Below are 13,492 nucleotides of genomic sequence, written 5' to 3' on the forward strand. Positions count from 1 at the left end.
TGGGTGTGTGTATGTGCATGCTTGCTCCTCTGTGCGTAGCAACCTTGGCTCCTTTCTCCCCATCGCCCGCCCCGTTGCTCTCTTAACATCTTCCTCTCTCTTTCTTTGTGGTGTTCACAGGGACCACCAGGTGTTCCAGGCCCTCCAGGCCCTCCAGGAGCTCCTGGGAGGCAGGTAAGTGGTAGGAGAGCCAAATACCCCAGCATCTTGCAGACAAGAACAGGTATGCATTGTCAGTGCCAGCTCCTGTATTCTTTGTGGTGGTGGGGAGTGCACAGCATTAGTGCACTCAGTTAAGCTGGAAGAGACAGGGCTTCCAAGCCCAAAATTCACTCCCACTCCCCCTGACTTCCTTGGTTGTGCAGTGCACAGGAAGAGCAGCAGCTCTGCTTAGATGGGGACCCAGTCCTGGTGCTGTGTGCTGTGCTAAGCAAATGAGTTGTGTTGTGGCTGTGAGCCAGTGTACTGCCCTCGGCAGTTCTCATCGCACCCTCATGGAAATGACACGGAAAGCTAAAAAGCTTTGGGAAGGTGGAGAAGTCCAGCAAGAGTCCCAATGCCATGACCCTTTTCTTGCTGGGCCATCCCTGTGTTGGTTGATCAAGAGCAGGAGGCAGAAATTGCTCTCCAAAAGCAAGACTATACCTGTTTGTTCTATATGTTGCCCTGGCAAACATATAGAACCACTTGGTACCACTTGGATGGATAACCAGTTCACAACATTTCCTCCCAGAACACAGACATCAGTGTGGGGTGATGAGCCTAGTTCGTCCACCCCAACTAAACATAATGGCAGAGGCTTGTTTTGACTTAAGACACATTGGTTGGTCACAGAACAGAGAACTGTATCAACGTTCCACATGGAACATGTGCAACTGATGTATTCCCGTCTTATAGACCTTTTCATTCTAAAGGGCATCTAAATCTTAGCCATGCCTCCCCATCCCCTCTGCACAACTGCTGGCTGCAAGAGCAAAAGGTGTGCCTTCTAGAGGTGGGGAGACTACCATGCAAGCATTATGAGTCCTGACCTAAGTTGCAGAAAATCACACCCACCCATGATACTTCTCCTAAGCCTCCACACCCCCAGCCCTTATCTTTATCTTATCTTTCTTTAAATCTTGTTTCATCTTCTTGGATGCTCACCAGATTTCATCTTCTTGGATGCTCACCAGATTTCTATGGGTTCCCCATTTATCTCTGAGATTCATCTTCTTGACTGCCACTGCTTCTGTCGGTGATACCCACAAGGGTGTTTTTCTTTCCAGAATATCTCCGTATCTCCTCCATACATTGTACATACAGGCTTCTTCTTATTACATGATTGAAGAAGGCCTTATGTGTTTTTGCTTTGCCATGGGGGAGAAATTTGATTCAGTTCACATTTAAAAGTGGGTCTATCAAATTTGCATTTTCCAAAATAATATGAGAACCAAAACAGCATGCAAAAGTGTGTTTATTAGGAGAAATTTGAAATGAAATGCTAAGAAAAATTCATTAGCATTTTTTAAAGGAAATTGCTACAGAAATGTGGAGAACTGAATTTAAAGGCTCGTCCAGACTTTTGCCTGTCCCACTGCTCCCCCACCCCCAGGAAAGTCTACTCTCTAGCACTGAATCAGAGCAAACATCAATCGGGTTTTTCATGAATTGACATTTGCTCTGAATGAGTGCTAAAGAGCAGGTTTTCCCTGGGAAAGGAGTGGAAGAAGTGGAAAACTGCTTGCACCCATGCTTTCTAGGTATGGGATTGTGGAAGTGGGGGTGAGCCCTAAGACTGGAAAAACCAGGAACTAAGAGAACTGAAATTGACAGGTTTTTTCATCCCTAGTGTGGATGAAGAGCCATGCTGGGGACTTAGGGGAGCTCAAAGGGAAGAAACAGGGTTCATCGCATCACTAGATCTCTCAGGTCAGAGAGAGGAATAGGGAAGTCCTGACTTGGTGGTGACAGTCACCAGCAGACTGTCAATGATTGGTTGTTACCCTGATGAAGAAGATACATAGGAGGCTGCCAACCAATGAAGAGGCCAGTGTAGGAGCCAGTCAGGGCTTGAGGAATAGGTAAAGGAGTTGGAAAGACGCAGAGAGGGATGTTCTGGTGCTCGCTGAAAGGCGTGGAAGGCAGGTATCGTCGGTCCCAAGTTCTGGTGCTTTTGAGGTGCCAACGTCTTGCAGCAGAAGCCCTTTGAGATAGCAAAGATCACTTCAGGAGGCAACAGCTGGGAAGCACTCAAAATATTCAAAGTTTCTCCTTGCCTTTAGGGCATCCCAGGACACAATGGCTTGCCGGGACTGCCTGGGCCGGTGGGAGACTTGGTAGGTACAGGACTGCAGTGTCCGCCTTTTCCTGCCCTCGCTCAGGCCTGTGCTTAGTGCTAACCCCTTTTGCTCAGCTCTTCCCCAAGCCTCCTCCATCACCCCACCAAGGAGAAGTGCAGAAGAGGTGCAAATAAGAAGCTATGTTTTTATCAAAAGCAGCGACCAGGAGGCTGCTGGAGGGAATCTGTTAGGTGTTTATGCTGCTTTTGGCACGATTCCCTAGAAGCTCATGGCTCCGATAAAAAAGAAAAGGAAGATGGCTCTGTTTTATCAATGCAATTTTTTCCCTCTCCTCCTTTCCATCTCCCCATTGCAGGGACCACTGGCTGCTGAGAGCATGGCTGTCCTCAAGGTAAGGCAAAAAAGACCTCTGGCTGGCTTTTGCTCTGGTGTGAGCGACAGAATGTGAGACGGCAGCAAAAGCTGTCCTCTCAAGAAAAGGTTAGAAAATCACCTGCCCAAGGCGTTTCTGTGGTTGGATGGAGGGCTGGACTGCATCAGTGATTCAGTAAGCCATGGTCTGTGGGGCATTCTTCAGGTGATCCTAGAGACTGTGATACAATAATTTTTGATGTTTTAATTATTTATTGTATTTGTTTATATTTTTTTATTTTATGGCTTTATTTTATTTTGAGTGCCACCCTGGGCAACTTTTCCAAGGAAGGGTGGCATAATAACAATAACAACAGCAGCTGCAATGGCAACAACAATAATAATGGAAAATACCAGAATCAATTGCCACAGCAAATGGTGACAAACTCCAACAGAATTGTGCTGAGCGCACAGAGCAACAGGGAAAACAAGGCAATTATTAGGAAGGCGTTGCCACATTTGCAGATGCTCCATCTTACTGAGATGCTAGTCAGTGAAAGCGCTTCTGCAACAAACCCCAGTGCAGAAATGACACAGACTGTCCTGCAAGTATCCTTCTCACCAGAGCTGGCAGGATTCCTCCACTCCTCGTTACTTGTGCATCGTTCACAATACAAATAGTACATCATTTAATACAAATGTTGACAATTAATGTTGGAAAGGCAGCAGGCAGTGCAGGAATATTCTGCTTCTCACCCTCTTTTTCTTCTTCCCTTGCCAGAACATTTGTGGAGACTGTGCTAACATACAAGCTTCTCAAGTCCCCGGCGCAACCAAAGGCGAAAAGGGTGACCAAGGCATGCCGGGAGCCCCTGGCATAGATAATTGTGCACGGGTGAGTAGCCAGTCAGGCTTTGGTCACATTCAGATTCCTGTAGCTAGGCTTGAAGAGCACTGTAAATCAGACTGTGAAATCAGTGACCTTGCAATAGCACGAGTCTACAACAGCCCATTCTGCCAAGATGATGTGACACATTTGTGCATTTTAGTAAGTGATGGGAAATGCTAAAAACTCAGGACACATGAACATTTGAGAGCCAGGTGTTTTTTTAAAAAAAAATCATTTTGTTTATTGATTATAAAACAATTCTGAAGGCATGAAACACACATATATCCAATACAAACATTTCATCTCAGAATGTAATATACAACTGTGTAATATGGTTCACCGTCAAAATAATTCTGCCAAATCTTTCACAACAAATCATTACAAGATCTGTCCATCCAAAGTTTCCACTTCTGTTATTTCTTTCCCAATAATTATATTGATCACTGCCCAGACTTTATTTTTCCATTATCTAACCACTAGAGTTTTTTTCCTTTTTTTCTGTCTAATGGCAATTCTTAACATTTTGGGAGGTCAGTGATATATGTTAAATGTGATAAATTCAGGGTGGTTTGTTTGGTGTTTTTTTACTGTTGGAGAGCTCAAATATCAGAAAGTGACTTTTTTCTCAATGTAATGAAATCCTTCCCTCATTCCCATAATAAACCAGTAAATGTTGGCAAAGAGTGCAGGACAGCCCCAAAATATGCTTGCAGAGGGAAATGCTTTCAGGTGCTGTCTTGCTCAATTTCAACAAATCACAGAAATGCCTTTGGTCAAAATGCCAACATATAGTCCTATGTAGAGTCCCATTTTTATATATACTGTGTGATCAAGTGGCCCCTCACATCCCCCCCACCACCACCACCTATGCTTTGGACTTCCTGTTTGCATGAGAGCTGCACAGATAGAGCTCACTGCATCAGTCATGGGGTTCAGGTTGACATGTTAGGCTCCACCTGTAGGGGTTCCTATGGAAGCGATAGGCCCAACACAAGGACATTGGGCATGACCAGGAGTAGGGCAATCATACATATTTTGCCTTACTTGCCAGCACCTTTCCAGGCATGACCCAGAACTGACATAAGCAGCTCCAATAGCTGGGTTTTCTTGGATTGCACCTACCAAATGCCACTCATGGTCCAAGATTGATGCCACTGAAATATTGCAAGGGGTTCTGGGGGAGTAATCAGATCACCCACTGCTTCATTGGCATCCCTTGAAAATATGGCTGCTCACGTGTTTCTGGCAAGTGCTGAGCTGTAATGGTAAGTCATACTACAAACTCCGGGTAAGAAATTAAATTTCTGCATCTCTTCTGCTTTCAGTGCTTTGCTCTTTACCCCAGAGCAGAAGAGGCTCGGGTGAGTAAAACTCTTGGCTGAGTATCTATGGAGAGGGAATCATGGAAAAGATAAAAGCCTAAAATATGCTATGAGTTAACTAACCAATAGTACCTTTCTTCCACCCAGTGGTATGCAAAAAGTGTCCTCATCAGCACATGCTATTTGCACTAAGGGTTCATCATCAGCCAAGTGAGGGAGACCAAGTTCTGTGTCCTCTTGATCATCATGTTCTCACTAGCAGCGCTGTACAGGTATATATATGCCTGCAGCAAAATGCCAGTCTATACTGATACAATTTGAGACCCTTTTGCCCTATACTATCCTTGATCCAAGACACTTCACTCTTCAGCTCAAGTTGCTGAGTCTTCAGGTTCAGCAAAGCTTAGGGGAAGCTTAGGGGATTCTGAAGATATGTGTATTTCACATCATTCCTTGATCTCCAAAGGTACCTTGAGTAGATTATTATGGTGAGCTAAAATCCGACGATAATTCCAGAAAGTCAGTTGTTGTGCCTTCCATGGGTGAAATACCATGGCAGAACCATGGCTTGGCATAAATGTGCAAGGATGCAGGTTCCTCTGAGGAGGAGATTGCAGCTACCCTTGCCCTCCATGGATGTTTTGCTGCTAAGTCATGGCCTGGACAGACCATGAGCTGTAGCTAAGAATAAATCTATGAAGAGAGCTTAACCACAAGTCCAGGTTTGGGTAATTCACTGTGGTGCAGTAGCAAAAATAATTACGTAGCAAGGTCCCAGACCCTCCCGGGATGTTGGAATAAAGACACATGAAACAGTATTTTGGGTTAATGGGTGAAAAAGGCCACAGCTTTATTGGTTACAGAATGTAAGTGCTGTTGGCTTAGGCATTGGAAACCACACAACTATATCTGACTCCTGCCCATCCGCAGGAAGTCTTGGAAAGGTTAACCACCAGTAGGGGGAGTCCTGTTGATGCACATCAACTAGGAACTCCCCCAGGGTCACCGCTAGGGGTTGGGCCATGGCCCTAGCCCCCCATCTGGGGTTTCAGAAAGAAACCATGCCTCTCGGATTCCTTTAACGGAATACCCTTGAAAAGGGGGCGAGTCCTTGGCCACGGGCAGTTTAAATAGCCTGTGCCACGCCCCCAGACTGTCCAGATTGGTCGGCCAGGGATGACATGGCCGAGGACCCCTCAGTGGCGCAGGGGCTATCCCGCTCCGTGCGCGTGGATAGGGCTTGCTCCCAGCCTGCAAGGTCATTTCCCTGGGAACCGGAAATGGCTCTGTGGAGGAGAAAATCAGGCCAGTGAAGGAAACTCATCCAGTTAACAAGCAGAATCTAAGGCAGTATTATTGTATCTGAATAGTATACAGTACAAATAATTAAGGGATGGGTGGAATCAATAAAAAGTACAGTGGTACCTCGCAAGACGAATGCCTTGCAAGACGAAAAACGCACAAGACGAAAGGGTTTTTCGTTTTTTGCGTTGCTTCGCAAGATGATTTTCCTTATGGGCTTGCTTCGCAAGATGAAAACGTCTTGCGAGTTTGCTTCCTTTTTCTTAAAGCCGTTAATACCCAGCGAATCTGCGCTCCGCAAGACGAAAAAATCACAAGACGACACAACTCACAGAACGAATTAATTTCGTCTTGCGAGGCACCACTGTACCTAACCACAAAAATATCTAAGCAAGCACACCAGACAAGATGGAGTGTCTCTCCTGTGGGCGCCAAGGAGAGGGGCTATCAAATAGCAAATGCAGCTTGGAACAGCGCGGTTGGGCAGTTTCAACTGGGTTTTGGGAAAATAAGAAATCACCACGGCCCTGTTCTGTGATCCTGTTCAGAATCAAGGACCTTTACAACTTTATTTGTCTTTTTAAAAAAATGGTGGAGATGCAATGATATATTACCCACTTTAGAATGAGTCTAAATATAGAAGTATTTTGTCTGTAGTCAACAGTGCATGCAAATAGGCAGCCCAAAACAGCTGCTACACTGATTTAATCTTCTATGGGACTGTGGGTTCTGGAAAATGTAAGTTCCCTAGCCCAGTGCCAGTTCACTGATCTGTTCTGATGTGAATTCTGGCATTAAAGTTGGGTCTTGTTCCAAAGGGAAATGGATCCGAAAGTCTGAGTTGGCTCCTCCTTGAGGCTGCAACCCTATATGCACTTAGCCTGGAATAAGTCCCATTGAACTTAGTGGAACTTACTTCTGGGTGAACATGCCTAGGATTGAACTGTAAATTATGCAATCTTAGGTCTGGCAATGACCAATTTTACTGCATGGTCATCATTGCTCAGTTTACTGAGATTTCTCTCTAAAAGCTGTTTTCTTGAAATATGTCCAAATAGATGTTCATTGATGCTGGGGTTGTGTCAAAATCTAGGACTATTGGACTGAAGCAACTAGCATAAACAGAGCTCATTCTCATGACCTATGTCTTAAATATATTTTTTTCTGTTCTTCTATTTAAAAAAAATCTGGAAGAGGACAAAGAGCACATCAGGAAATTTTTACCAGTTGAATCACAACTACCAGAACTGCAAACAGCAAAAGGTCTTGTGGCACCTTAAAGAATATCAAATTTAATTATGGCACAAGGTTTCATGGACCATGGGATTGAGCCACAATCCTGAACTGGTAAACATATATATCACATGACAGGGGAAGGAATGTGTAGGAGTGAATTCAGAGGGAAATGAAATGCAAGAACAACAAAGAGCGACAATTATCTGAAAGCAAAATAGTTTACAGCGACTGATTAACAAGGTGGGACCACTGCCTTCTTAACTGGACAATGTAACTATTATATTTTCAGGTAATTGCATCCTTTGTTACTTGCACTTTATTTCCCTCTGAACTCATTCCTGTGCTTTTTCACTCATTCATATTTGCATGTATATATGCTTGCCAGTTCAGGCTTACACTTATTGCAATGGATGGAATGTGGTCTTCAAAAGCTATTTATTCATAATAAATTTGTTAGCTCTTAAAGTGCCACGTAACATTTTGTTGTTCTTCCTTCAACAGACCAGCATGGCTATCCTTCTGGCAATTGCAAGGATCACATTAGCTTGTAAACTGAAAGCTGCTGGAAGTCCTCCTCCAGTAGATGCCATTCTTTGTTTGGAAACTGCTGGCATCCTTTAACTGCGTAGAAAGGTTGGGATTGACTCAATGCATCTTGTCTTCCCTTCCAGGGCGATAGTAGCAATGACCAAGATTGTGCTGGAGGTCCTGGCCATCCTGGAATCCCTGGATTACCTGGAGAGAGGGGGGAACAGGTAATGTCACCCGATTGTTGATGTTTTAATTATGTTTTTAGATATGCTGTAAGCCACCCAGAGTGGCTAGGGAAACCCAGCCAGATGGGTGGGGTATAAATAAATTATTATTATTATTATTATTATTATTATTATTATTATTATTATTATTATTATTATGACATCAAGGAGCCACAATGCTGCCACAATATCTTGAGTTTAGGAATTATAATTTTCTCTTTGCTTCTCCTTCTGTGCAGGGCCCAGCAGGCCCAAGAGGACCTCCTGGACCAATTGTGAGTACATCAGCTTCTGCTTTTTTGTTTCCATTTGCAATAAAGATTTTTAGCTGCCCTTCTGGTTCCTGTGCACCATTCACAATTTGCAACAATTTAAAATCACAATGCAAATGCTTTTGTTTTCTCCCTCAAGCCTTTGACCCTCGCAGCATCCTTTTCACCACAAGCTGAAACCTGTCCAAAGAGCCAGGGAGAGAAAATGCATTTAAATATAACCTTCCTCTTTTGTGCCTGGTCCATGGTGTATATTTGGTCTTTTACATCCAGGCTGTGAGCAGCTGCTCATTGTGTTTAATACAAGTTCCGACCAAAAGGTCTCAAATTGCACTGGGGAGAAGGAAGGGATAGGCAGGTCTCTGTACTCCAAGGTAGCCTTGCTTTGGGGGAATACGGCGATGGATTCATTTGGAAAGGTGAGTCCATCACACTGGTGCTGCGATGGGAGAAATTAAGTCCTGCTTGTGTCAGGAAAGCCCTGTCCATTCAAGCCAAATCTCTGCTTTCAGTTTCCTCTATCTTCACCCACCTTCCCTAGCCTAGCCAATGTGATTGCCAAGGTATGATTTCACTGTTTCTTCCCATAGGGCCCCCCAGGTTTTCCTGGAACGCCTGGCGCACCTGGATTACCTGTAAGAACCCAGTATAGCACGTGCTCTGTGCAGTCCTTTGTCGCCGCCGCTTGTTTGGCTTCTCACCCCTCCTTCTCCTCCCTCCTATTCCAGGCTCTGTATCTAATAGCACAGCCAACCTCTCATGCACACTTGGTCACATGATCTAACCCCCGCCCCCATATAGTCAAGTTGCCTGATAAAGGCCCGTCTTCTGTAGATGTGGATCAGCAGGACTGGAAAGCTCTCCAACCTTTTGGCAACATGGGAATCATCTAATCTGGGATTCATCCTAGCCCCCAAACTGGTTAATCAGGGTCATTCTGTGGTCTTCCCTCAGCCCCATACAAGCATATTCTAAAACCTTCCAGAGTCCTGGCTGTGAAGGGACATCTTCACCTCTGCCAAATGCTGAGAAACCTTGACAGATCTAGTCACATTTCTGCCCACAAAGATTACGCATAGAATGTATTCCCACAGTTAGCTTTTCTCTCAGTGCATAGCTTGTCCAACAATTGTTGGCTGCTCATTGTGAGTTGAATCCCTTCAGATGAAGTGGTTCCACTTGACTTTGAACCCATGGCAGATAAACGCTGGGCAAATGTCAAGGAACAAGAAAGGAGATTCCAACTGAACATACGCAAAAACATCCTGACAGTAAGAGCTGTTCAACAGTGGAATGGTCTCCCTCAGGAGGTTGTGGACTCTCCTTCCTTGGAGGTTTTTAAGCAGAGGTTGGATGGCCATCTGTCATGGATGCTTTTGCTGAGATTCCTGCATTGCAGGGGGTTGGGCTAGATGACCCTTGGGTCCCTTCCAACTGTAAGATTCTATGATTCCACTCCAAAATGAAACCGCCTTCCTTCTGTGTCGTGTATGCAAATTGTGTTTCTGGTTCTTGAAATCCTCATTCCACCCTCACCTGACCACCACCATCACCATTGTTAATTCCTTAATCTCATCCCTCAGCACCTCATCCCACTAATGGCACTGTAACTCCCACAGTCTGTGTGATTAATTGCTATGCGGCGTGGCCCTGTGCTGGTGTCAACAATGTGTCCAGTGAAAACCATCACTGCCCAGCACCGCCATGTAACCCGAACTAACCCCACATTGTTAGCAGCACCAGGGGAGCCTCCCCACTCTTGTGGGTCACATGACAATGAATAGAGAAGTCATTCTCATATTCCATGTTGTGTAGCTCTGTCAGTTAGATACAACACCCAGTTAAGGGCTGCTTGTGACACAGTGCCTTCTGAATAAAAGGTAACTGCTGGATTGACTCCCATTGACGAGATAAATGAGCTGATGAGTTGTATGTACAGCCAGCTGCTGCTCCTGACAATTATGTAAACTGAAAATGATACTCCATTTGCTAAATATTCCACTGAAAGTTGCTAGCAAGGATGGATGAATGAGTTGTAATCTGTGGAGAATTCTGCCTGTGTCTTGGGATTTCTGTTCAGAAGTGAAGCCCAGTTTTACTCCGTTCACCTTCAGTCTCTCCAGATCTTAAATGGAATAGGATGGACTCCGGCTGAAACCCTTCTCTCCCCAGTGGCTTATAAGGGAAATAGTAACCCCTCCATCCCAGTCGTAGTCAGGAGGTGCCCATGTTTTCTCATGCATTTTCCTATCACTTTCCTTATTGCAAAAAGTCTGGCCTTTGAGGGAAGCAGGTTTGTTGCACAAGAGCTCCAAATTTACTTAGATTGCAAAACCTGAATTTGCTAGTGTGTGGTCAAATCCCTCCTCAAAGCAGAAACAGTCTAGAAGTGCCCTAGGACACATCCACTGACTGGAGTTATTTCCATAGGCTCAAAATGAATTTCCTAATAAATGATCTCCTGTGCCATTTGGGGTTTTCCTCTTTTTTGTGTGCACAGGCTTTCTGTGTTGGGCTACTTCTTATGCTGGGGCTGCAAAAATGGGCCCACCTTTCACCCTGTCTTACAGTTCACTTCCTTGGTTGCTTTGAGAGACTGCTTCCTCCTGTGTCTTGGGCATCATGTGTGGTGATGGTTGTCCACTGCTAGTGGTGGAGGGAGCACGGCAGCTGAAAGCAGGAGAAGGAATACTTAGATAGTTACATAGTGGAGGGACAAGGTGGGGGCCTGGTTTTCTTCACCCACTTTTTTTTTCTTTGGGGGTGCAGCTGTTAAAGAAGATTATCTGAATGACGTTAGATATCCAAAATATTTAGAATGAGAGCACCACAAAAAATAGAAGGCAGATTTCCTGCAAGCAACTACTTGTAAGAATTCTGGCAAGACTCTCATAAGGAATGGAGGAACAATCCCCCCCCACACACACTGTTCAATTTTTGGGCACAATTCAACAAAAGTTAATAAGTATCCACTGGGATGTAATTCATCACACAAATATCAACCTGATCCCATGCTTACTTACACAAAAGTAACCTCACTGAGTTCATTGAGATTCAGGACTAAAGCATAGGGTTGCAAACTAAGATAGATTTCGTTTTTACCCCAATGGAATTTAGTCAAAACAACTTGGGCTGGATTGTGTCCTCCTCCTGAACCTATTGGATGATACCATGGTTGGAGACTGGGATTGGATTTGAGCAGATTTTTGTAGCTCTTGCAGAGGTAGTTTTAGAAAGCACAAAAGAACAATGGGATAAGATGAAGATACTGATTTCTCTAGAATCCTAAAAATGGCAATGCTGGAAATGTGACATGTCAACCAAACTGTTGCTGGGAATCGCAAGTGGGGAGGATGCTATTGCACTCACATTTAGCTTGCCGGTTTCTCACAGGCATCTGGTTGGCTACCATGCAAACAGGATGCTGGACCTGATGGACCATTAGCCTGTCCCAGCAGGCTCTTTTTGCATGTTTATGTTATTAAAGCTTCTCCAGCTGTTTTACTGTGCAACACACGCTACTGTGCACATTCACCAAATTGTCCAAGATGCCTTTTGCAGAGCACAAAGAAATCCAATCAGTTGACTCTTTTGTCATGATATCATTCTGGAAGAATTTTTTTTGTGGGAAGGGTTGGGGATGTACATAGTACTTTCCCTTTGAAAGAGTATCAAGGTAAGCCCCGTCACTTGGACTTGAAGGTAGGTGCGTGTGTGTTCATGTGTGTGTATGAAAATTCTGTCATACAGATAACACACAGATCATGCAGCAAGGTTTCTCCCTGACTGGCCCTTTTCTAGACCAGCATCTTCAGATGTGGGAAGAAATACTGTTATAAGCACTGCCGTTCCAAAACTTTGTTCAATGCATTATCAATAATATCTTATTGGTCCAATTTCTTAAAAGAAGAGTCATCTGTGGAGAACTGAATGCCAAAAAATCTTAACAAGAGGTAAAGCTTTCAAAGCAACAGTAGCCAGATGAAGGTGGTATCTGATTGCCTCAAGGCCACTCAATACTTGTGTCACCGGGCTCTCATTTCTGCAATCCATTCTCCATTCACCCCCACCCTGCTATATGGCTTAGAGCACCCTCCCACCCACCCACACCAAATGCAATTAAATGAAAAGGGGACAGAAAATGTGAAACACCCCTTTTTTGTATTTCTTCCCAAAGGGTCTCCAGGGTGAACGTGGATCACCTGGCCCCCCTGGATCCAAGGGAGAATCGGTGAGTAATGGATTCTGCTTCTAAACTCCAGAAGAGCTACAAAACATGCAAGGGGCTTGTCGATCTAGACTAGCCCTCCCTCACCAACCTAGTGCCCTTCACATTTTTTTGACTACAAGTCCCATCAGCCCCAGTCAGCATGGCCGTAGTAGTCCAAAACATCTGGTGAAGGTCTAGAGCACCTTTCAACTAGATGTCTTAGAAGGATAGATGCTGTTAACCCTAGTTGAGATCCTCTTTGTGTGATCATGGGATCTGAGTGGCTGAAGCAAATAGTAGCAGGTGGTTTCAGCAGGAAAGTGAGTTACTAAGACAACCAAAGACATTTTTAGTGTGTATGATGGACAATCCAATATTTTGATGACTATTTTCTCTCAATGAATGGAACCAAAAATCTGTTATCTAAGGTGATGCCCTCTAGATAGATTGTCTAGATCTGGAGAGATTTTCTTGACACTTACCCAAGACCAGCATTTTACCTTCTTCAGTAATAATTTTTAATAACAACCATCTTTTGGGTAACTTACAATTATTAATGAAGATTAGAGGATGCCTTCATTTCTGACTTTTTAACATTCAGCCAGGCTTTTTGGAATGGAGTTTGCAACACGACAACAATGATCAGGATCACTGTGCCAGACAAACTGCATGGAAGCAGTTTGTCTGGCACAATGATGGTTGTCTGAGACCACAAGACTATTGTGTGTTGATGCTTTTCCAACATCCTTTTCCACAGGGTCCCCCAGGTCAGCCTGGATATCCTGGCTCAATGGGTCCTCCTGGACTACCTGTAAGTATGGCATGCAAAGGGAAGGATGGAATGGCAAATAAGGCAGGCAGAGAAAAGGTGGA

At 44.4% G+C, this 13,492-nt stretch overlaps 1 protein-coding gene across 5 annotated transcripts in view; it reads left to right on the forward strand.

Annotated features, from left to right (window-relative positions):
- COL16A1 (collagen type XVI alpha 1 chain) overlaps positions 1-13,492 on the forward strand; it is a 130,459-nt gene that overhangs the window by 85,738 nt on the left and 31,229 nt on the right. For 2 of the 5 annotated variants that reach the window (XM_081921167.1, XM_081921169.1), the window contains 10 exons: positions 121-174; positions 2,265-2,318; positions 2,638-2,673; positions 3,415-3,528; positions 4,848-4,883; positions 8,054-8,137; positions 8,377-8,412; positions 9,000-9,044; positions 12,587-12,640; positions 13,377-13,430. In XM_081921167.1, coding sequence (XP_081777293.1) covers positions 121-174; positions 2,265-2,318; positions 2,638-2,673; positions 3,415-3,528; positions 4,848-4,883; positions 8,054-8,137; positions 8,377-8,412; positions 9,000-9,044; positions 12,587-12,640; positions 13,377-13,430 — 567 coding nt within the window. The remainder of the gene's footprint in view (positions 1-120; positions 175-2,264; positions 2,319-2,637; positions 2,674-3,414; positions 3,529-4,847; positions 4,884-8,053; positions 8,138-8,376; positions 8,413-8,999; positions 9,045-12,586; positions 12,641-13,376; positions 13,431-13,492) is intronic. The other 3 variants (XM_081921170.1, XM_081921171.1, XM_081921168.1) reach the window with 2 other exon arrangements.

The sequence above is a fragment of the Podarcis melisellensis genome, assembly GCF_964234715.1.
Source record: "Podarcis melisellensis genome assembly, chromosome: 8".
Classification (NCBI taxonomy): domain Eukaryota; kingdom Metazoa; phylum Chordata; class Lepidosauria; order Squamata; family Lacertidae; genus Podarcis; species Podarcis melisellensis.